Raw genomic sequence first — 22417 nt, forward strand, 5'->3', positions numbered from 1 at the left:
GTCCTCGGAGCCGTGATGTAGCAGTGCTAACCACTGTGCACCGTGCCGCCCTTATTTTCCTGTCAGTGATGACTGCAATTCAAACTGTGACCTTTCCTTTTTATGCTGCAACTTCAGTAACTTGCTGTCCTAGCTGCAGGATGCAGCCACCAATGAAGAGAGCCACGCGGAGTACTAGAGAGGTGCAGAAGCACCAAGGCCACACCCCTTTGATGTCAGAAGTGGAAGCAAAGTCTCTGGGGGTCAGCAGCCTTGTAATATTGTGGCAATTTTTTTTTAGTTCTTATAATTGTTCAAACTATTTTTAACCTTTTAATGTCTTTTAACTGCTTTTTTGAGTGTGTATAATCTTCAAGGTAATATAAGTAAACATGGAAAGGTCTTGAAATGAATAAAAATACTTTAAATGAAATAAGTAGGATAATAAAAAATTTACAGTTCATGTGCAAAATAAGTAACAAATTCTTTTTTTTTAAGTCTTTCAATTGCTTTTATATGTTTTTGGTTTGAACAACTGCTAATGACAAGATTTTTGTGCAGGTTAAGGGGAACTAGAGTGCAGGAGTGTTAGCCTCTGCAATTGTCCCAACAAGTTTGAGGTTTTCTCAGTTTGTTTGGATAACAGTGGGGGCTGCAGGGTGGATGAACTGACTAGCCATAGCACTGTGGTACAGGAAGCCATTCACGTAGGGGGAAAGTAGGAAAGTAATGGTAGTAGAGGACAGTATTGTGAGAGGGATGGACACTGTTCTCTGCAGCAAAGAGCCACAGTCCAGAAGGCTGAGTTGCCTGCCCAGTGCCAGGGATTGGGACATCTGCTCTGGGCTGGAGAGGAACTTCCAGTGGGCGAATCTCATTGTTATGGTCCATGTATGTACCAATGACATAGGTAGAACGAGGAAACATGTTCAGCATAGAGAGTTGTGAGGAGCTCGGCACTAAACAACAGACCTCCCAAAGTTATAGGGCGGATTTCTCCGTTGGCTGACGCTGAAATTGGGAAAGCCAATTGGGCGCAGAATAGGTTCTGACGCCAAAATCACGGCGGGTGCCAGTTTGACACCAAATCGTAATTCTCCATCACCTCGACAGCGGCTTCAATGCATTCAATGCATGTACACGAACGGAGAATTCCGCCCACAATCTCTGGATTATTGCCTGAGCCATGTGCAAATTGGCACAGGGTACATAAAATTAGAGAGATGAATACATGGCTCAAAGATTAGTGTGGGAGAAGGGGGTTTTGGTTTGTGGGGCACTGGCATCAGTACTGGAAAAATGAGGGCTATATCATTGGGAAGGCGTACGTTTGGACCAATATTCTTGCAAACCGCATAACTAGGGAAGTAAAGAGGGGTTTAAATTAAATGGAGGGGGTTGGGGGAAGAAATGGTTCTGGGCAGGGTATACATAGGGTTAAAAGAAAAAGGACATGGAAGCACAGCAAGGCAGCTATTTAGGTAATGACACCAAAAGTGTGACAGGAAGGGCAGAGTGTACAAGCGTAAGACAAAACAGCAACAAACGCTGCACTTGCCACTGATACACACCACAGCGCTCGTCCGCCCACCACCCCCCTCCCCCTGTAGGGGCTACTGTGGGTGGCAGGTTGAGGGGGAGTTAGTATGGCAGAAGGTGGGGTGGGGGCTGAGGTACCGGGGTGGTGGGGTGGAGGGTGGAGGTTGGGATACCGGGGTGGGGTCACCAATATGGCCGGTGTCAATCTGCAGAACCAGGGGCCAAGGTAGGTGATCAGTGGGGTGCGCAGCGAAATGGCTGCCTTACAGTCTGCGGCAATGGCAGTCCGTGCCTGGACATCGCCCCAGTCCCTTAGGGATCACCCCGAACCCACAGCCTGTCCCCTGGTCACCCCCACCCCGTGTCCAGCCCGGCAGCCCACGGTCACGCCTCTTTGTGTCCAACCTCCTCTCTCTCCCACATTATCCATGGTGGCTGTTTCTCGATTTTTCAAAGCATAAGTGAATCTTGCCGTCAGGAGTTCCACCCAGTGGAGGCGGAGAATCATGGAGCCCTGGAGAATACTGGGTCAAGCCTGCTAATGATATGCCAACAGCGTTTACTGTACATGCGCACCAATGCCGATTTTCCGCTCAATCTCGTTGGCCGACAGAGAATCCTGACGATTGTGTTTAGCTTTAGTAAGGTGATGCAATGGCAGACATTTATGAAAATAGTTTATGACCCACAACAGTGAAAAAGGATTCCAGAAAGGGGATAAATCAACCATGGTTCATCAAGGAAGTTAAGGATAATATTAAACTGAAAGAAAAAGCATACAATGTGGCAAAGATTAATGGTAACACGAAGATTGGGAAAGACTTCAAAAGCAACAAAAGATGACAGAAAAATAATAAAGAGAGACAAGATAGACGATGAGGTTAAACTAGTAAGTAACATAAAATGGACAGCAAGAGTTTCTTTAAATATACAAATAGGGAGACAGAGACCAAAGTGAACATCGACCCCTTACAGAACGAGACTGGGGAAATAATAATGGGGAACCAGGAAATGGCAGAGAAGTTAAATTAAAAAATGTCATCAGTTTTCACAGTAGAAGACACTAGTAGCATTCAAAAAATAATAAATAATCAAGGAGCAAAAGTAGCGGGGGGGAGGAGGAATAAATACAATAACTATCAATAAAGGAAAAGCACTGGGAAACGGGGTTAAAGGCTAAGTCCCCTGGGTTGCACCCTCAGATATTAAAGGAAGTAGCTCCAGAGACAATGGGTGCACTGGTAGTAAATCTTCCAAGTATCATTAAAATGAGGAAAAGTCTCAGAGAATTGGAAAACAGCCAATGCAACACCCTTCTTCAGAAAGAAGGAAATCAAAAACAGGTAACTATAAGCTAGTTAGCTTAACATGTGTCATTGGGAAAATGTTAAGAGTCCATTACACAGATGCAATAGCATGACATTTAGAAATATATAATATAATGACGAAGAGTCTGTATAGTTTCATTAAGGAACAATCATGGCTGAGAAATTTATTAGAATTCTTTGAGGATATTTGTTTTAAAATTTAGAGTACCTAATTCATTTTTTCCAATTAAGGGGCAATTTAGCGTGGCCAATCCACCTACCCTGCACACCTTTGGGTTGTGGAGTCAAAACCCACGCAAACACGGGGAGAATGTGCAAACTCCACACGGACAGTGACCCAGAGCCGGGATCGAACCTGGGACCTCGGCACCATGAGGCAGCAGTACTAACCACTGAGACACCATGCTGCCCTATTCTTTGAGGATATAATGAGCAAACTAAATAAAAGGTGAACCAATAGATGTAAAATACTTGGACTTACAGTAAGTGTTTGTTAAGGTACTGCACAAAAGGCTACTTAATAAGACAAGAGCCCATGGTGTTACGGTGGTATATTAACATTGGTAGGGGATTGGTTAACTAATAGAAGATAGAGTTGGGATAAGACATAATGCAGTTTCAGGATGGCAACCTGTAACTAATGGAGTGCAACAGGGATCAAAGCTGGGCCACAATTAATGACTTGGACGAGGGAAGTGAATGTACCATTGCCAAGTTTGCGGATGGCACAAAAGTAGGTGGGAAGGCAAGTGAGGATGACACAAAGAGTCAATGGAGGGAAACAGACAGGTTAAGTGGGTGGGCAGAAACTTGGCAGATGGAAAATAATGTGACAATATACATTTTGGTAGAAAGAATAAAGGAGCAGAATATTGTTTAAATGGAGAAAGACTACAGAAATCTGCAACACAGCGGGATTTGGAGGTCCTCGTGCATAAATCAAAAAAGCAAGCATGCAAGTTCAGCAGGTAATTTGCAAGGCAAACGGAATGTTGATCTTTATTTCAAAGGGGATGGAGTATACAAATAGGGAAGTCTTGCTAAAACGATACAAGGCACTAGTTAGAGCACAGCTGGTACACTGAATAGTTTTGATCACCTTATCCAAGGAAAGATATGGCTGGTATTGGAGGTAGTCCAGAGAAGGTTGATCCCTGGTATGGAGGGATTTTCTTATGAGGAGAGGTCAAGTAGGTTGGACCTGTATTCATTGGAGTTTAGAAAATGAGAGATTACCTTATTGAGACAGATAGGATTCTCGGGGAGCTTGACAGGGTAGATGCCAAGAGGTTGTTTCCCCTTATGGGGGAGTCTAGGGCCAGAGGGGTAACCCCTTAGAGTAAGGGGTCGCCCATTTATGTCAGAGATGAGGAAGAATTTCTTCTCTCAGAAGATAGTGAATCTGTGGAATTCTTTACCGTCGAGACCTGGAGAGGCTGGGTCGTTAAGTATGTTCAAGACTGAAATTGACAGATTTTTAGTCAGTAAGGAATCTAAGGTTGTGGGGATAAGCCAGGAAAAAGAGAGAAAAAGGCAGACAGTGACACAAGTGGAAACTGGTAGCCTTTTTGATGAAAGGACATGGGGCCCAAAGCTCCTCTTGAGTACAAACAGGATGCTGAGGTTACAAACAACATTCTTCAACCTGTGACAATGGTGGGAGAGGGAAATGGAAGTCGAAATGGAATTTATAGCATTGATACTCAGCTTACACTGGGGTGAAAGACAATGGCGTAGGTCTTCCCACTGTTTAGCAGGAGTAAATTGCAACTAAATTGTAAAATGCTGATTTTCAGGGAGAGAATAGAATTAGGGAAAATAAATGGGAAATATTACTGACAAAGAATTAGAACACCAGGGGCAGCACAGTGGCACACTTGTTAGGACTGCTCCCTCAGCGCCAGGGACCCAGGTTCGATTCCGACCTTGAGTGACAGTGTGGAGTATGGATGTTCTCCCCGTGTCTGCGCGTGACTCGGTTTCCTCCCACAGTCCAAAAATGTGCAGGTTAGGTGGATTGGCCATGCTAAATTGCCCCCAAAGGTTAGGTTGGGTTATGGGGTGATAGGGATAGGGCATGGGAGTGTGCCTAGATAGGAAACACTTTCAGAAGGTCAGTGCAGACTCAATGGGTCGAATGGCCTCCTTCTGCACTGTAGGCAGTCTATGAGGGAAAACATTTAAAATAGTGATCAACAAAGTTCAGGAGAAATAAAGAACACAAGCCAGTAATGATACTGACTAAAGAAAAAAGAGCAACATTGAAACTTAAGCAAAGATATAATCAAATACACAAACAATGAGGGGATTTTTAAAAAGTGAAGGACAAAGTTAAAAAACAATTATGAAGGCAAGGATAAACTACAAAATTATCATGGTATATAAAAAGTAAAAGTGAGGTATTCTACAGACACTACTCCCAAAACAAAAATCAGGACAGGGATAAGTACATGATGACCTCACACATGGTGACATTGAGGTGGGAGAAACACTAAGTAATAACTTTTCCCTTGTTTTCTTAAACCAGGATAACTAACATGGCAGCAATGAAATTAGAAGAAAGCTATAGACTGCAGAAAGGCATCAATGGATTGATCAAGGCAGCATTCAGGCTACTTCCCTTTGTTGACTGTAGCATTGAGTGAAAGTTTAGGGAGGTTGTGTCAGAACAGTATAAAATGCTAGTTAGACAGCAGCTAGAGTTTGCATAAAGTTCCGGTCATTGAATTATTGGAAGGACATGATCACACTAAAGAGGTTACAGGGACGATTTAGCCATGTGTTAAGGTATTAGGCTGGGATTATTTTCTTTGCAACACAGGGTGTTGAGGGGAGTTTTAATTGAAGGGTATAAAATCATGAAGAGCCTCGACAGAGAATAGGAAGGATATTTTTCAGTTAGCAGGGAGGACAATAACCAGAGGACTTGGATGTGTAGTAACTGATAAAAGGAGTAGAGACGAGTTAAAGACTTTTTTTTTCGCTGAGGGGTTATGTGGGGTTTGAAAGTCATCATCTGAAATAATAGTAGAGGCAGAAATGCTCATCTCACTTAAAAACAAAATTTTGGATGTGCACTTGAAGTGATAACCCACAATTGAACCAAGAGCTGCAAAGTGGGATGAGACTTTTTTTAATTCTTTCATGGGATGCGGGAATTGTTTCCCATCCCCAATTGCCAGAAAAATCTTTTCCAGTAGGATTTTCTATCATACACCAAAGGTCTCGCTGACAGTATGGGAAGTGCACAGCACTTCCACCGGGAGGCAGAGTGACTGGCCACATGCCATTAGATATGCAACGGCAAGGGCCCAGCCAATCTCGAGGCAGGGACAGCCAGGAAGTTGCCGGCCCCGCCATTACCTCAAGGGTACGAAGGTCCGGGCGACATGTTGAAACAGCACCCTTTCTTTGCCATCTAATGATTGTTTATGAGGAGTTTGAAATCCCTCGATCTGCTGGCACTAAAACAGCGCAGGGTTGGTGCTGGGATCAATGTTGTTCACTAGCATGAGTTACGAGAAGAGCAGGGTTGCAACCAAGTGTCATAAATGTTTAAAGCGATGACTTCCGGGTGCGGCGATGACCAGCTAGGTCGCACGTTTCGGCAGCTCCCGTTGGAACGGACTTTTGAGCCCCAACGGCAATTTAAACGGCAAAAACACTGTGCGGTAAACCAGAAGGGAATCCCCCCCGGACACGCTTGGAAAAGGGAGAGGATAGTGGCCGGATTGCGGAGGATCCTCTGGAGCAGCGGCAAAGAAGGGAAGCTCAAAGCAAGATGGCGTCGGAAGGTTGCCGGTTGCTACGGGGCCCGGAGCAACAAGAGTTCCTGCGGCGCTGTGTGGAAGAGCTGAAGAAGGAGTTGAAGAAGGAGCTGCTGGCCCGGATATTGCAGGCGATTGAAGGACTAAAGGAGGAACAGAGGACCCAAGAGCTGGAGCTTCGGGTCGTGAAGGCAAAGACTGCTGAAAACGAGGATGAAATACAGGGCCTGGTGGTGAAGGCAGAAATGCACGAGGCACAGCACAAAAGGTGTGTGGAGAGGTTGGAAGCACTGAAGAATAACTCGAGGAGGAAGAATTTAAGAATCCTGGGTCTTCCCGAAGGCGCAGAAGGGGCGGACGTCGGGACATATGTGAGCACGATGCTTCACTCGCTAATGGGATCGGAGGCCCCGACGGGCCCTTTGGAGGTGGAGGGAGCTTATCGAGTTCTGGCGCGAAGACCAAACCCTGGAGAAATACCTCGAGCTATAGTGGTGAGGTTTCTCCGCTACAATGAGAGAGAGATGGTTCTCAGATAGGCGAAGAAAACTCGGAGCTGTAGGTGGGAGAACGCGGTGATCTGCGTATACCAGGATTGGAGTGCAGAGGTGGCGAGGAGGGGGCCAAGTTTCAATCGGGCTAAGGCGGTGCTTTACAAAAAGGTCCAGTTTGGAATGTTGCAACCGGCGAAATTGTGGGTCACACACCAAGGGAAGCACCACTACTTTGAGACGGCAGAAGAGGCGTGGACATTCATTGTGGACGAGAAGCTGGAATAGTCTGGCGAGAGAAAGAGCTTTTGGGACAAAGTGGTGGGGTGATTATGTGGGGAAGGGGGGGGTGGGGTTTCAATTTGTTAATTTTGTGATCCTGTAACTTTTCTCTCTTCCCCGTGTTTGGGGGGGGGGGGGGGAGCATGAGGGCGCCGGCCATTAGGGGCGGGGCCGAGTGGGAAACGCGGGCTTTGTTCCCGCGCTATGGTAATTATGGCGGGAACAGGGACGCAGGAAGGAGGGGGCCTCGCACATTGGGAGCCGAGGACAAGGGGGGAAGCCGAGGTCAGCCAGAGTTTGCTGACTTCTGGGAGCAACATGGAGGGGTGCAACTACGCTAGAGGGGCATCTAGAGGAGGGAGGGGGAGGGGGGGGTTAACTGGGTTGCTGCTGCTAAGGAGAAGGGGGAGCTGTTATGGGATGGGGTGGTCGAGGCGGGAGGGCACCGTCGGGGGGATATACGGGTATGTGGGAACCAGGTGAGGAGCTGGGTTAAAAAAGGGGATGGCTAGTCGACAAGGGGGGGGGGGGGGGGGGTAAAGAGCCCCCCAACCCGGCTGATCACGTGGAACGTGAGAGGGCTGAACGGGCCGATTAAAAGGGCACGGGTACTCGCACACCTAAAGAAATTAAAGGCAGATGTGGTTATGTTGCAGGAGACTCATCTGAAACTGATAGATCAGGTCAGACTACGTAAAGGATGGGTGGTGTTTCATTCGGGTTTAGATGCAAAGGATAGGGGGGTAGCTATCTTAGTGGGGAAACGGGTACTGTTTGAGGCAAAGACCATAGTGGCGGATAGTGGGGGTAGATATGTGATGGTGAGTGGCAGATTGCAAGGGGAGGCGGTGGTTCTGGTGAACGTATATGCCCCGAACTGGGATGATGCAAATTTTATGAGGCGTATGTTGGGACGTATCCCGGACCTGGAGGCGGGAAAGTTGGTAATGGGGGGAGACTTCAATACGGTGCTTGATCCAGGGCTGGACCGGTCGAGGTCCAGGACCGGGAGGAGGCCGGCAGCGGCCAGGGTGCTCAAGGACTTCATGGAGCAGATGGGAGGGGTAGACCCCTGGAGATTTAGTAGGCCTAGGAGTAAGGAGTTCTCATTTTTCTCCCATGTTCACAAAGTATACTCACGGATAGACTTTTTTGTCTTGGGAAGGGCACTGATTCCGAAGGTGACAGGGACGGAATACACGGCCATAGCCATTTCGGACCACGCTCCACATTGGGTAGACCTGGAGGTAGGAGAGGAAAAAGAACAGCACCCACTCTGGAGAATGGATATGGGCTTATTGGCAGATGAGGGGGTATGTTTAAGGGTGAGGGGGTGTATTGAAAGGTACTTGGAGCTTAATGACAATGGAGAGGTTCAGGTGGGAGTGGTCTGGGAGGCGTTGAAGGCGGTGGTCAGAGGGGAACTGATATCCATAAGGGCACATAAAGGGAAGCAAGAGGGTAAAGAAAGGGAGCGATTGTTGAAAGAACTTTTGAGGGTGGACAGGCAATATGCAGAGGCACCGGAGGAGGGACTGTACAGGGAAAGACAAAGGTTACATGTGGAATTTGACCTGCTGACCACGGGTAAGGCAGAGGCACAGTAGAGGGCGGCACAGGGTGTACAGCATGAGTATGGAGAGAAGGTGAGTCGACTACTGGCCCACCAATTGAGGAAGAGGGGAGCAGAGAGGGAGATAGGTGGGGTGAGGGATGAGGAGGGAGAAATGGAACGGGGAGCGGAGAGAGTGAACGGGGTGTTCAAGGCATTCTATGAGAGGTTATATAAGGCTCAGCCCCCGGAAGGGAAGGAGGGAATGATGTGTTTCCTGGATCAGCTGGAATTCCCGAAGGTGGAGGAGCAGGAGAGGGTGGGACTGGGAGCACAGATTGAGATGGAGGAGGTGGTAAAAGGGATTGGGAGCATGCAGGCGGGGAAGGCCCCGGGACCGGACAGATTCCCGGTGGAATTTTATAGGAAATATATGGACCTACTGGCCCCGCTTTTGATGAGAACCTTTAATGAGGCCAGGGAAAGGGGGCAGTTGCCCCCGACTATGTCGGAGGCGACGATATCGCTCCTTTTGAAGAAGGAAAAAGACCCGCTGCAGTGTGGGTCCTACAGGCCCATTTCCCTTTTAAATGTAGATGCTAAACTCCTGGCCAAGGTGATGGCGATGAGGATAGAGGACTGTGTCCCGGGGGTGGTCCACGAGGATCAAACTGGGTTCGTTAAGGGGAAACAGCTGAACACGAACATACGGAGGTTGCTAGGGGTAATGATGATGCCCCCACCAGAGGGGGAGGCGGAGATAGTTGTGGCGATGGACGCCGAGAAAGCATTCGACAGAATGGAGTGGGATTATCTGTGGGAGGTGCTGGGGAGATTTGGTTTTGGAGAAGGGTTTATTGGATGGGTACAGCTGCTGTATAGGGCCACTGTGGGGAGTGTGGTCACGAACAGGCAGAGGTCTGACTACTTCCGTCTTCATAGAGGGACGAGGCAGGGGTGTCCCCTGTCTCCGTTACTGTTTGCATTGGCGATTGAGCCCCTGGCCATAGCACTGAGGGGCTCCAGGAAGTGTAGGGGAGTGCTCAGGGAAGGAGAAGAACACTGGGTATCTCTGTATGCAGATGATTTATTGCTGTATGTTGCGGACCCAGTGGAGGGGATGCCTGAGATAATGCAGACACTCAAGGAGTTTGGGGAATATTCGGGGTACAAATTGAATATGGGGAAGAGTGAGTTGTTTGTGGTGCATCCGGGGGAGCAGAGCAGGGGAATAGATGATTTACCGCTGAGGAAGGTAACAAGAGATTTCCGGTACTTAGGGGTTCAGATAGCCAGGAGTTGGGGAACCTTACATAGGCTTAATTTAACAAGATTGGTGGAACAGATGGAGGAGGATTTTAAGAGATGGGACATGGTGTCCCAGTCACTGGTGGGTAGGGTGCAGGCGGTCAAAATGGTAGTCCTCCCGAGATTCCTTTTTGTGTTTCAGTGCCTTCCGGTGATGGTCACGAAGGCTTTTTTCAAGAAAATTGAGAAAAGTGTCATGAGTTTTGTGTGGGCCGGGAAGACCCCAAGAGTGAGGAGGGGGTTCTTGCAGCGTAGCAGGGATAGGGGGGGGGGGGCTGGCACTACCGAGCCTAAGTGAATACTACTGGGCCGCCAATATCTCAATGGTGTGTAAGTGGATGGGAGAAGGGGAGGGAGCGGCGTTGAAGAGATTGGAGATGGCGTCCTGCAAAGGAACCAGCCTACAAGCACTGGTGACGGCGCCGTTGCCGTTCTCCCCGAAGAAATACACCACAAGTCCAGTGGTGGTGGCAATGTCAAAAATTTGGGGGCAGTGGCGACGACATAGGGGAAGGACGGGAGCCTCGGTGCGGTCCCCGAAAAGAAATAATCATAGGTTTGTCCCGGGGAGAATAGATGGGGGATTCGGAGCATGGCAGAGAGCTGGGGTTGTGCAACTGAGAGGTCTGTTCATAGACGGGACGTTTGCGAGTCTGGGAGCGCTGACGGAAAAATATGGGTTGCCCCAAGGGAATGCATTTCGGTACATGCAACTGAGGGCATTTGCGAGGCAACAGGTGAGGGAATTCCAGCAGCTCCCGACGCAGGAGATTCAAGATAGAGTGATCTCAGGGACATGGGTGGGGGATGGTAGGGTGTCGGATATATACAGGGAAATGAGGGACGAGGGGGAGATCATGCTGGATGAGCTGAAGGGGAAATGGAAAGAAGAGCTGGGGAAGAGATTGAGGAGGGGCTGTGGGCTGATGCCCTACATAGGGTAAACTCGTCGTCCTCGTGCGCCAGGCTAAGCCTGATACAATTCAAGGTTTTGCACAGGGCGCATATGACCGGAGCAAGGCTCAGTAAATTTTTCGGGGTAGAGGATAGGTGTGGGAGATGCTCGAGAAGCCCAGCAAACCACACCCACATGTTTTGGTCATGCCCGGCACTGCAGGGGTTCTGGGTGGGGGTGGCAAAGGTGCTTTCGAAGGTGGTGGGGGTCCAGGTCGAGCCAGGCTGGGGGTTGGCTATATTCGGGGTTGCAGAAGAGCCGGGAGTGCAGGAGGCGAAAGAGGCTGATGTCTTGGCCTTTGCATCCCTAGTAGCCCGGCGAAGGATATTGCTTATGTGGAAGGAAGCCAAACCCCCGGGCGTGGAGACCTGGATAAATGACATGACAGGGTTTATAAAACTAGAACGGATAAAATTCACACTAAGGGGTTCGGCTCAAGGGTTCACCAGGCGGTGGCAACCGTTCATTGACTACCTCGCAGAACGATAAAGGAAATGGGAAGGCAACAGCAGCAACCCAGGGGGGAGGGAGGGAGGCTCGGGTGGGTCCTCAGGGGTGTTTTTGTATAGATATTTGTACTTGGTTATGTATATTGGATTGTTTGATTTTATCTCTGGAGAGTTATTATTTTTGTTATGGCAGTTGCCATTTAGTTTATATATTATTTATTTATTTGTTAAAACGGTCACTGTTATTTATATTGTTTTCATGTTGTAAAAAGGAAAACCTTTGTATTGTTTTGTTTGGCCGAAAAATTTGAATAAAATATATATATCTTTAAAAAAATGTGTAAAGCATGGAAACAGGCCCTTCGGCCAAGCATGTCCATGCCGCCCAGTTTCTATCACTAAGCTAGTCTCACATGCCTGCATTTGGCCCATATCCCTCTATACCCACCCTGCCCATGGACCACCCTGCCCATGTAATGTCTAACTTTTTTAAAAGACAAAATCGAACTGCCTTTACCACTGCCTCTGGCAACCCGTTCCGAATGCTAACCACCCTGTGTGTGAAGAAATTTCCCCTCTGGTCTCCTTTGTATCTCTCCCCTTTCACCTTGAACCTATGCCCTCTAGTTCTAGACTCCTCTACCTTTGGGAAAAGATGTTGACCTTATCTATGCTCCTCATTATTTTATAGAGAACGAAGAGAGCAGAGTTACAGGGTATCAATAGAGCACAAAACTTTAGAAAGAAAAGGAAGACTGAAGATGGAATTGGAATTGAAAAAATAACCACTTTTTTTTAAATGAGTTGCAATGGTAGAGATGAAAACATAACTTTAAAAAACACATATGCCAAGAAGGAGGGTAGAAATAGGTTGATGATTTCATATTAAATGAAACGGCTTGCGCTGAAAAGAAATTTGAAGTTGTTCCTGTTCTCTAGAAGAATCAAAGACTACCTGGGAGGGTGGTAGAGACAGATTGCCTCATATCCTTTAAAAAAGTATCTGGATGAGCACTTGGCACATCTTAACATAGAACATAATTGATGTTGCGCCAACCTGTGAAACCAATCTAAAGCCCATCTACACTATTCCATTATCATCCATATGTTTATCCAATGACCATTTAAATGCCCTTAATGTTGGCGAGTTTACTACTGTTGCAGGCAGGGCATTCCACGCCTTTACTACTCTCTGAGTAAAGAACCTACCTCTGACATCTGTCCTATATCTATCTCCCCTCAATTTAAAGCTATGTCCCCTCGTGCTAGACATCACCATCCGAGGAAAAAGGCTCTCACTGTCCACCCTATCCAATCCTCTGATCATCTTGTATGCCTCAATTAAGTCACCTCTTAACCTACTTCTCTCAAACGAAAACAGCCTCAAGTCCCTCAGCCTTTCCTCATAAGATCTTCCCTCCATACCAGGTAACATTCTGGTAAATCTCCTCTGCACCCTTTCCAATGCTTCCACATGGAGCTGGTTTAGCACAGAGCTAAATCGCTGGCTTAGAAAGCAGACCAAGGCAGGCCAGCAGCACAGTTCAATTCCCGTACCAGCCTCCCCGAACAGACGCCGGAATGTGGCAACGAGGGGCTTTTCACAGTAACTTCATTTGAAGCCAACTTGTGACAATAAGCAATTTTCATTTCATTTCATTCCAATAATGCGGCGACCAGAATTGCACACAATACTCCAAATGCGGCCGCACCAGAGTTTTGTACAACTGCAACATGACCTCATGGCTCCGAAACTCAATCCCTCTACCAATAAAAGCTAACACACCGTACGCCTTCTTAACAACCATCAACCTGGGAGGCAACTTTCAGGGATTTATGTACATGGACACCGAGATCTCTCTGCTCATCCACACTACCAAGAATCTTACCATTAGCCCAGTACTCTGTCTTCCTGTTATTCCTTCCAAAATGAATCACCTCACACCTTTCTGCATTAAACTCCATTTGCCACTTCTGAGCCCAGCTCTGCAGCTTATCTATGTCCCTCTGTAACCTGCAACATCCTTCCGCACTGTCGACAACTCCACTGACTTTAGTGTCATCCGCAAATTTACTCACCCATCCTTCTACGCCCTCCTCCAGGTCATTTATAAAAATGACAAACAGCAGTGGCCCCAAAACAGATCTTTGTGGTACACCACGAGTAACTGAACTCCAGGCTGAACATTTTCCATCAACCACCACCCTCTGTCTTCTTACAGCTAGCCAATTTCTGATCCAAACCACTAAATCACCCTCAATCCCATGCCTCCGTATTTTCTGCAATAGTCTACCGTGGGGAACCTTATCAAACGCTTTACTGAAATCCATATACACCACATCAACTGCTTTACCCTCGTCCACCTGGTTGGTCACCTTCTCAAAGAACTCAAAAAGGTTTGTGAGGCACGACCTACCCTTCACAAAACCGTGTTGACTATCCCTAATCAAATTATTCCTTTCTAGATGATTATAAATCCTAACTCTTATAATCCTTTCCATGACTTTGCCCACAACAGAAGTAATGCTCACTGGTCTTTAGTTACCGGGGTTGTCTCTACTTCTCTTCTTGAACAAGGGGACAACATTTGCTATCCTCCAGTCTTCTGGCACTATTCCTGTAGACAATGACATCGTAAAGATCAAAGCCAACGGCTCTAAAATCTCCTCCCTAGCTTCCCAGAGAATCCTAGGATAAATCCTATCCGGCCCTGGGAACTTATCTATTTTCACAATTTCCAGAATTGCTAACACCTCCTCATGAACCTCAATCCCGTCTAGTCTAGTAGCCTGAATCTCAGTATTCTCCTCGACAACATTGTCTTTTTCCTGTGTGAATACTGACGAAAAATATTCATTTAGCGCCTCTCCTATCTCATTGGACTCCAAGCACAACTTCCCACTACTGTCCTTGACTGGCCCTACTCTTACCCTAGTCATTCTTTTATTCCTGGCATTCCTATAGAAAGCTTTAGGGTTTTCCTTGATCCTATCAGCCAAGGACTTCTCATGTCCCCTCCTGACTCTTCTTAGCTCTCTCTTTAGGTCCTTCCTGGCTAACTTGTAACTCTCAAGCACCCTAACTGAACTTTCACATCTCATCTTTACATAAGCCTTCTTCTTCCTCTTGACAAGTGATTCAACTACTTTAGTAAACCACGGTTCCCTCGCTCGACCACTTCCTCCCTGCCTGACAGGTACATACTTATCAAGGACACGCAGTAGCAGTTCCTTGAACAAGCTACACATTTCAATTGTGCCTATCCCCTGCAGTTTCCTTCCCCATCCTATGCATCCTAAGTCTTGCCTAATCGCATCATAATTGCCTTTCCCCCAGCTATAACTCTTGCCCTGCGGTATATGCCTATCCCTTTCCATCGCTAAAGTAAACATAACCGAATTGTGGTCACTATCACCAAAGTGCTCACCTACCTCCAAATCTAACACCTGGCCTGGTTCATTACCCAGTGCCAAATCCAATGTGGCCTCGCCGCCTGTTGGCCTATCTACATACTGTGTCAGGAAACCCTCCTGCACACATTGGACAAAAACTGACCCATCTAAAGTACCCGAACTATAGCGTTTCCAGTCAATATTTGGAAAGTTAAAGTCCCCCATAATAACTACCCTGTTACTTTCGCTCCTATCCAGAATCATCTTTGCAATCCTTTCCTCTACATCTCTAGAACTTTTCGGAGGCCTATAGAAAACTCCCGACAGGGTGACCGCTTCTTTCCTGTTTATAACCTCAGCCCATACTACCTCAGTAGACGAGTCCTCATCAAACGTCCTTTCTGCTACCGTAATACTGTCCTTGACGAACAATGTCCTTCCCCCTCTTTTACCACTTTCCCTGAGCTTACTGAAATATCTAAACCCCGGAACCTGCAACAACCATTCCTGTCCCTGCTCTATCCATGTCTCCGAAATGGCCACAACATCGAAGTCCCAGGTACCAACCCATGCTGCAAGTTCACCCAGCTTATTCCGGATACTCCTGGCGTTGAAGTAGACACACTTCAAACTACCTTCCTGCCTGCGGGTACACTCCTGCGACCTTGAAACCTTACTCATGACCTCACTACTCTCAACCTCCTGTACACTGGAAAAGTTGAACATTCGAGGCTATGGGCCAAGTGTTGGCAAATGGGATTAGGATTGGCAGATCAGGTGCCTTTCACGCAACGGTGCAGACGCGATGGGCCAAAGGGCCTCTGCACTGAATTCATCTGTGATTCTGTGACAACAACAAAAATACAGGGGGTGGAAAGGAATGTCACATCAAAGATCAAGATGACAGGGTAGTGCTAATGCATTTTAGACCTGATTTGCTACAACAAGAACAAATAAGAGAGCATGTCTGACTGATCACAGCCCCGATTTAGTGGTGATACAGTAATATGGAAAAATGTAGTTTTCAAAATGGATGGATGGCCATTTGCTTTTTATAGACAGATTGTTGGCAAAAAAGCAACCAGCCACCCATTTTTTTAAGTTCCTGACTGCACTTCGTTCTGTTGCCATTTAATTATTTAAAATTTCTAACAGTTCACTACACACAATCTACTTAGTTGCAATACTTACAGAAACAAATGCATCAGTATTACTATTTATTTTGGGCACTGAAAAAGGATATGATCTTCCAGTAGATGTTTAATTTGTTGTTGATCTCAACAGCCTGAGCATGACTCCTTTCCTCTTCAATCTGCTTTAGGTTTTCTGTACACAACATTTTGCCTATTTTGTTTGATACTGGAAGAGTTTCAAAGTTGAACTTGTCTACTTGTATGGCCATCCTGCAAGGAAAAATAAATCAAACTCAGAACATAGCAGCAACATCAACATTTGGAAGACTTGATTGCATGCAGATCTATAACTTTAGGTCTCGAAATCCCGCAGATACATTTCACAACCTATTAGACTAAACCAGTGGTTCCCAACCTTTTCAGTAATACGGCACACTTCATGAGACAAAACATTCCACAGCACACCCACTTTTGCTTAAGCTGAATCCATTGCTCATAAATGCCCCACAATGTAACAGCGGATCGACAGTAACCAATCACATACAAGGGGTAGGGCATCCGGTGCGCCACAGTTCGGCAATCTACAACAAGCGAAGAGTTTCCTCATTGCACAGCTATTCATCCTGTGTGCTTAGTTTAAATCAGCACTCGGACTGAACTTCAGTTTAATTCAAAGCCGTTATATTCAGTGCAACAATAATTCCAGTTAAAGTGCTAATAGGTGTTTGACATGAAGATAAGTAAAGTCACCATAGTCCCAGATGAACATAGGCTTCTCTCCCCTTTGAGGGATAGAGCTGACTGGTGGTGATTTTAACCTGAAGGTCGCCATACCTCAGGCAAGGGACAAGGTTGAGAAAGCAGGCCTTCTTGCGTAACCTCAGCTGGTACAGGAATTGAAGCCATGCTGTTGCCGTCGCTCTGCATCAGCATAGAACATACAGTGCAGAAGGAGGCCAATCGGCCCATCGAGTCTGCACCGACCCACTTAAGCCCTCACTTCCACCCCATTCCCGTAACCTAATAACCCCTCCTAACCTTTTTGGGCACTAAGGGCAATTTAGCATGGCCAATCCACCTAACCTGCACGTCGTTGGACTGTGGGAGGAAACCGGAGCACCCAGAGGAAACCCATGCTAACACGGGGAGAACGTGCAAACTCCGCACAGACAGTGACCCGGTGGGGAATCGAACCTGGGACCCTGGAGCTGTGATGCCACTGTGCTAGCCACTGTGCTACCATGCTGCCCAGGTTACTGCTGCCAAGAACTAGTTATTCAGCCAAGTGAGCTAACCAACCCCCAGACGTGAATCAATGCCAACTAGAAATAAATGCAAGATGAAAAGCTTCGATAGCATGCCCCTTTTTCAGAAATGGGGGAAATGATGGATAATTTGAGGGGTGGGGGAGAAATCCCGACCAGTGTTTATTCTGCCCAATCCCTTTCCAAATTAAAATCAATCACATCTTGTCTTCAGTTGCATGTTGGTGATACAGATGGTTTAAAAGAAGGCAGGATGGAAGCCCAGCACAAGATAGGTAGCTGCATCTCTAGTGGGACAGTAGAACGTTTCTAAGTAGGGGAAGCCATGGCTAAAGATTAGTTGCAAACAGTCAGCAAGAGAGAGAGAGTTGAACCTCTTCGCTCCTTGGATCATGGGATGAGGGTCACACGTGTTCACTCAAATCCTATCACCATCTTCAATCTCCTACAAATTCATGGAATGAAAGAATCTTTTTTTAAAAAACCACAGCCCTGACACACCATTATGTAGTGGGCCGGAGGAAAGCACTTTTTGTTACTTCATTTATCATGTGCCGATCCATTCCCAATTAAAATAACGACGAGTGCAGCAGCTACAGCAGGAGCCGGGTGGTGGCTGAGAGAAATGGCTGGGGCTTGTCACGTGACTTGATGCAAGTGTTGTACTTGGTCCCTTGTACTTTTAAGATGAACTCACCAAACACTCCGATCTGTCCAACCCAGGTCCTTTTATTGTTTCTCGCGCAGTAGGATGGCAACCTGATACAGAGCACGTTATCATGGAGTCTTGCTACTCCTTTGGAACTTACAATTTCTGCTGACCTGTCACATGTACATCTTATTACCCCCTATCTCGTGTTCTTCTAGAGATGGTTGGATGAGCCTCTCTTTATATACAGGTGTCATCTGAGAGTACCGTTAAGAAATGGGTGTTTATAAATGGGTGTGTATATAAATATCTATAGTGAGAGCACCTTTAAGAAATGGGTGTTTACTACTGCAGTGATGTCAGAGAGTGGGTGGAGCTGGGCTGTCTGTCAGCTTTTTACTTTTGTTTTAGGCTGTTTGCTGCAGGGCGTGTTTTAGTTTCGTTTTCATTGTTGGAGCTCAAGCCAAACAGAGCAGGTGTGCTGTTCATCTCTCTGCCATGAAAAGGCTATCTCTTGATCATTTGGTGAATTCAGAATTATAAATGTTCTCAGTAGTGAATGTAAACCTAATGTGCTTCTGTTAAAAGGTGTTTCTTTTGTCTTCTGGATGTTGTTTGGGAAGTTATTAAGGATTACTTAGTGTTGTATTCTTTGGGGGTTGTATTTGAATTAATGGTTGCTAAGATGTTCACTGTATGTTTTAAAAAGGTTAACTTGAGTTCATAGAATAAACATTGTTTTGCTTTAAAAAATACTTTTCCATTTCTGCTCTACCACAACTGCAGAGTGGGCCGTGTGCTCCCCATACCACAATCTATTAAAAGTTGTGGGTCAGGTGAACTCCATGATACACTGTGGGGTTCTCTAAACCCTGGCCCATAACACAGGTCCCCAGTCACATGACCTTGGTCTTGCAACCACATGGTGTTCTGTACCGCCACCTGCTGGTTGGAGGTCTCACACCATCCAACTATGATGTGGCCCGCAGGCATATCACCACAGCAAGGATGCGTGCGTGGGAATGCCAGCGGCTGCAACACACTTGTAGCCTTCTCACAACATGGAGTCATAAACTGCAGTTGGGAACCATTGGGTAAGACCACTAGGTCGGTGCTGAATATTCCAATTTTCACACATCCTACTGCTGAATTCATGGTCATAAATTGATCTATCTAGACCGACACAAAAGAAACATAAAAATCCGAATGACAGCTTTAAAAAGAACTGTCACAGCTCCCAAAAACTGACAGTTCAAGGCTGTCCTGAATACAAGACTACGTCATGTGGAGATAAGTCAGCAAAAATAAGATGTCACAAGCTTGTCATAACGTCGAAAGCAGATATGCCCAATATTCCATCACTGATATTGCAAGAGAAAAAGTTAAGTACATATGGAGTTTAATTTTGAAGGGTCACGGGACATGTGCCTTTGATTATTAGTGCCTCGGATTATATTCGCTAGAGTTCAGGAGAATTTAAAAAACTTTTATGAGGGTGATCTCATAGAAATCTACAAAATTCTAACAGGACTAAACAGGGTAGATTTAGAAAGGATGTTCCCGATGGGGTGATCAGACTCAAGAGTCATAGTCTAAGGACAAGGGGTAAATCTTTTAGGGCTGAGATGAGGAGAAATTTCTTCACCCACCCAGAGAATGGTAAGTCTGTAGAATTTGCTACCGCAGGAAGCAGTTCAGGCCAAAACATCCTATGTTTTCATGAAGGAGTTAGATATAGCTCTTGGGCTAAAGAGATCAAAGAATATGGGATGGAAAGAGGGAATAGGTTACTGAGTTGGGTGATCAGCCATGATCATATTGAATAGCGAAGCAGGCTTGAAGGGCCAAATGTCCTACTCCTGCTTATATTTTCTATATTTCTATGAGAAAATTTAGTGACAATTTTTGTAGTCTATTTTCTGGCATTTTGCAGCCTACTCTAAATCTACCTTTTATGCCAAAAGTAAATTCTTTTGGAAAGGTTACAGAAATTTAAAATATGAAATTGGAACAGTTGCATCCGACTTACAGCATAATTCCTCAGACTGAAAATATAACAGCAGAAACCGTGCTACTTTGTGAACAAAATGTATCTTCACCACACATATTTCAACTGGCAGCACATTTGACATTAATGGGACAAACAGATTGAACCACTGTATTAACCTATCCCAGGTTTCATGACAGGCCAGAAGCAACTGGAAGATTACCATATTGGGAAGTCTTGTGTTATAATTTCCATAAAGACTGATAACATTTTAATAAAAATGCAATTCCCATTGACCGACTAATAGGAATTACATGACAAGATTTCAAGTTTTAAAACTTTTACGACAACAAACGAAAAGCAACAGTGGCTAAACATTAATTCGTAGGAAACCAGTACTCTAAACCACAGAATAAATAATGCTTATTAATGTTCTAATATGACCAACCCCCCCCCCCCCACACACATAAGACCATGAGAAGGAGTAACAGGAGTAGGTCATTTGGCTCCTTGAGCTTGCTCTGCCATTCAACAGGATCATGGCTTGTCCAACAATCCTCACATCCACTTTACTGCCCTTTCCCCATAACCCTGGATTCTCTTAATGATCAAGAACCCATCTAATCCCAGCCTTACGCATCACAAGGACTCTTTCCCCACAGCTCTCTGCAGCAAGGAGTTCCTAAGACGCTCAATCCTCTGAGAGGAGACATTCCTCCTCACTGGCACTCCTTTATTCTGAGACTATGCCCTCTGGTCCTTGAATCTCCCATGAAGGGAAACATCCCCCTCACCATTTACCTTGTCAAACCCCTTAAGAACCCTACATGTTTTAAAGAGATCACTTCTCATTCGTCTAAATTACAATGAGTGGAGTCCCAGCCTGTTTAACCTTTGCTCAGAAGACAATCCCTCCATACTGAAGATCATCCCATTGAAGCTGGCCTATCCTTCGATAGCTCAGCTGGTAGAACAGTGGACTGTAGATGATTAAAGCTGACATCCTTATGTCTCTGGTTCAATTCCAGCTCAAAGGAAGCCTTACTTCCCTCTTGCGGGTGGCACGGTAGCACAGTGGTTAGCAATGTTGCTTCACAGCACCAGAGTCGCAGAACCGATTCCTGGCTTGGGTCACTGTCTATGCGGAGTCTGCACGTTCTCCCTGCGTCTGCGTGGGTTTCCTCCGGGTGCTCCGGTTTCCACCCACAAGTCCCAAAAGATGTGCTGTTAGATAATTTGGACATACTGAATTCTCCCTGTATGTACACGAACAGGCACCGGAATAATAAGAACATAAGAACATAAGAACTAGGAGCAGGAGTAGGCCATCTGGCTCCTCGAGCCTGCTCCACCATTCAATGAGATCATGGCTGATCTTTTGTGGACTCAGCTCCACTTTCCGGCCCGAACACCATAACCCTTAATCCCTTTATTCTTCAAAAAACTATCTATCTTTATCTTAAAAACATTTAATGAAGGAGCCTCTACTGCTTCACTGGGCAAGGAATTCCATAGATTCACAACCCTTTGGGTGAAGAGGTTCCTCCTAAACTCAGTCCTAAATCTACTTCCCCTTATTTTGAGGCTATGCCCCCTAGTTCTGCTTTCACCCCCCAGTGGAAACAACCTGCCCGCACGTATCCTATCTATTCCCTTCATAATCTTATATGTTTCTATAAGATCCCCCCTCATCCTTCTAAATTCCAACGAGTACAGTCCCAGTCTACTTAACCTCTCCTCGTAATCCAACCCCTTCAGCTCTGGGATTAACATAGTGAATCTCCTCTGCACACCCTCCAGTGCCAGTACGTCCTTTCTCAAGTAAGGAGACCAAAACTGAACACAATACTCCAGGTGTGGCCTCACTAACACCTTATACAATTGCAGCAGAACCTCCCTAGTCTTAAACTCCATCCCTCTAGCAATGAAGGACAAAATTCCATTTGCCTTCTTAATCACCTGTTGCACCTGAAAACCAACTTTCTGCGACTCATGCACTAGCACACCCAGGTCTCTCTGCACAGCAGCATGTTTTAATATTTTATCATTTAAATAATAATCCCTTTTGATGTTATTCCTACCAAAATGGATAACCTCACCTTTGTCAACATTGTATTCCATCTGCCAGACCCTAGCCCATTCACTTAGCCTATCCACATCCCTCTGCAGACTTCCAGGATCCTCTGCACTTTTTGCTTTACCACTTATCTTAGTGTCGTCTGCAAACCTGGACACATTGCCCTTGGTCCCCAACTCCAAATCATCTATGTAAATTGTGAACAGTTGTGGGCCCAACACTGATCCCGGAGGGACACCACTAGCTACTGATTGCCAACCAGA

General features: G+C 46.1%; 1 protein-coding gene across 6 annotated transcripts in view; it reads right to left on the bottom strand.

Moving 5' to 3' along the window:
* The window catches only part of trappc9 (trafficking protein particle complex subunit 9), a 1142468-nt gene that overhangs the window by 519779 nt on the left and 600272 nt on the right, over window positions 1–22417 (bottom strand). For all 6 annotated transcript variants that reach the window (XM_072467873.1, XM_072467875.1, XM_072467870.1 and 3 more), the window contains one exon: window positions 16287–16446. In XM_072467873.1, coding sequence (XP_072323974.1) covers window positions 16287–16446 — 160 coding nt within the window. The remainder of the gene's footprint in view (window positions 1–16286; window positions 16447–22417) is intronic.

Source organism: Scyliorhinus torazame, chromosome 11 (assembly GCF_047496885.1).
Source record: "Scyliorhinus torazame isolate Kashiwa2021f chromosome 11, sScyTor2.1, whole genome shotgun sequence".
Lineage (NCBI taxonomy): Eukaryota > Metazoa > Chordata > Chondrichthyes > Carcharhiniformes > Scyliorhinidae > Scyliorhinus > Scyliorhinus torazame.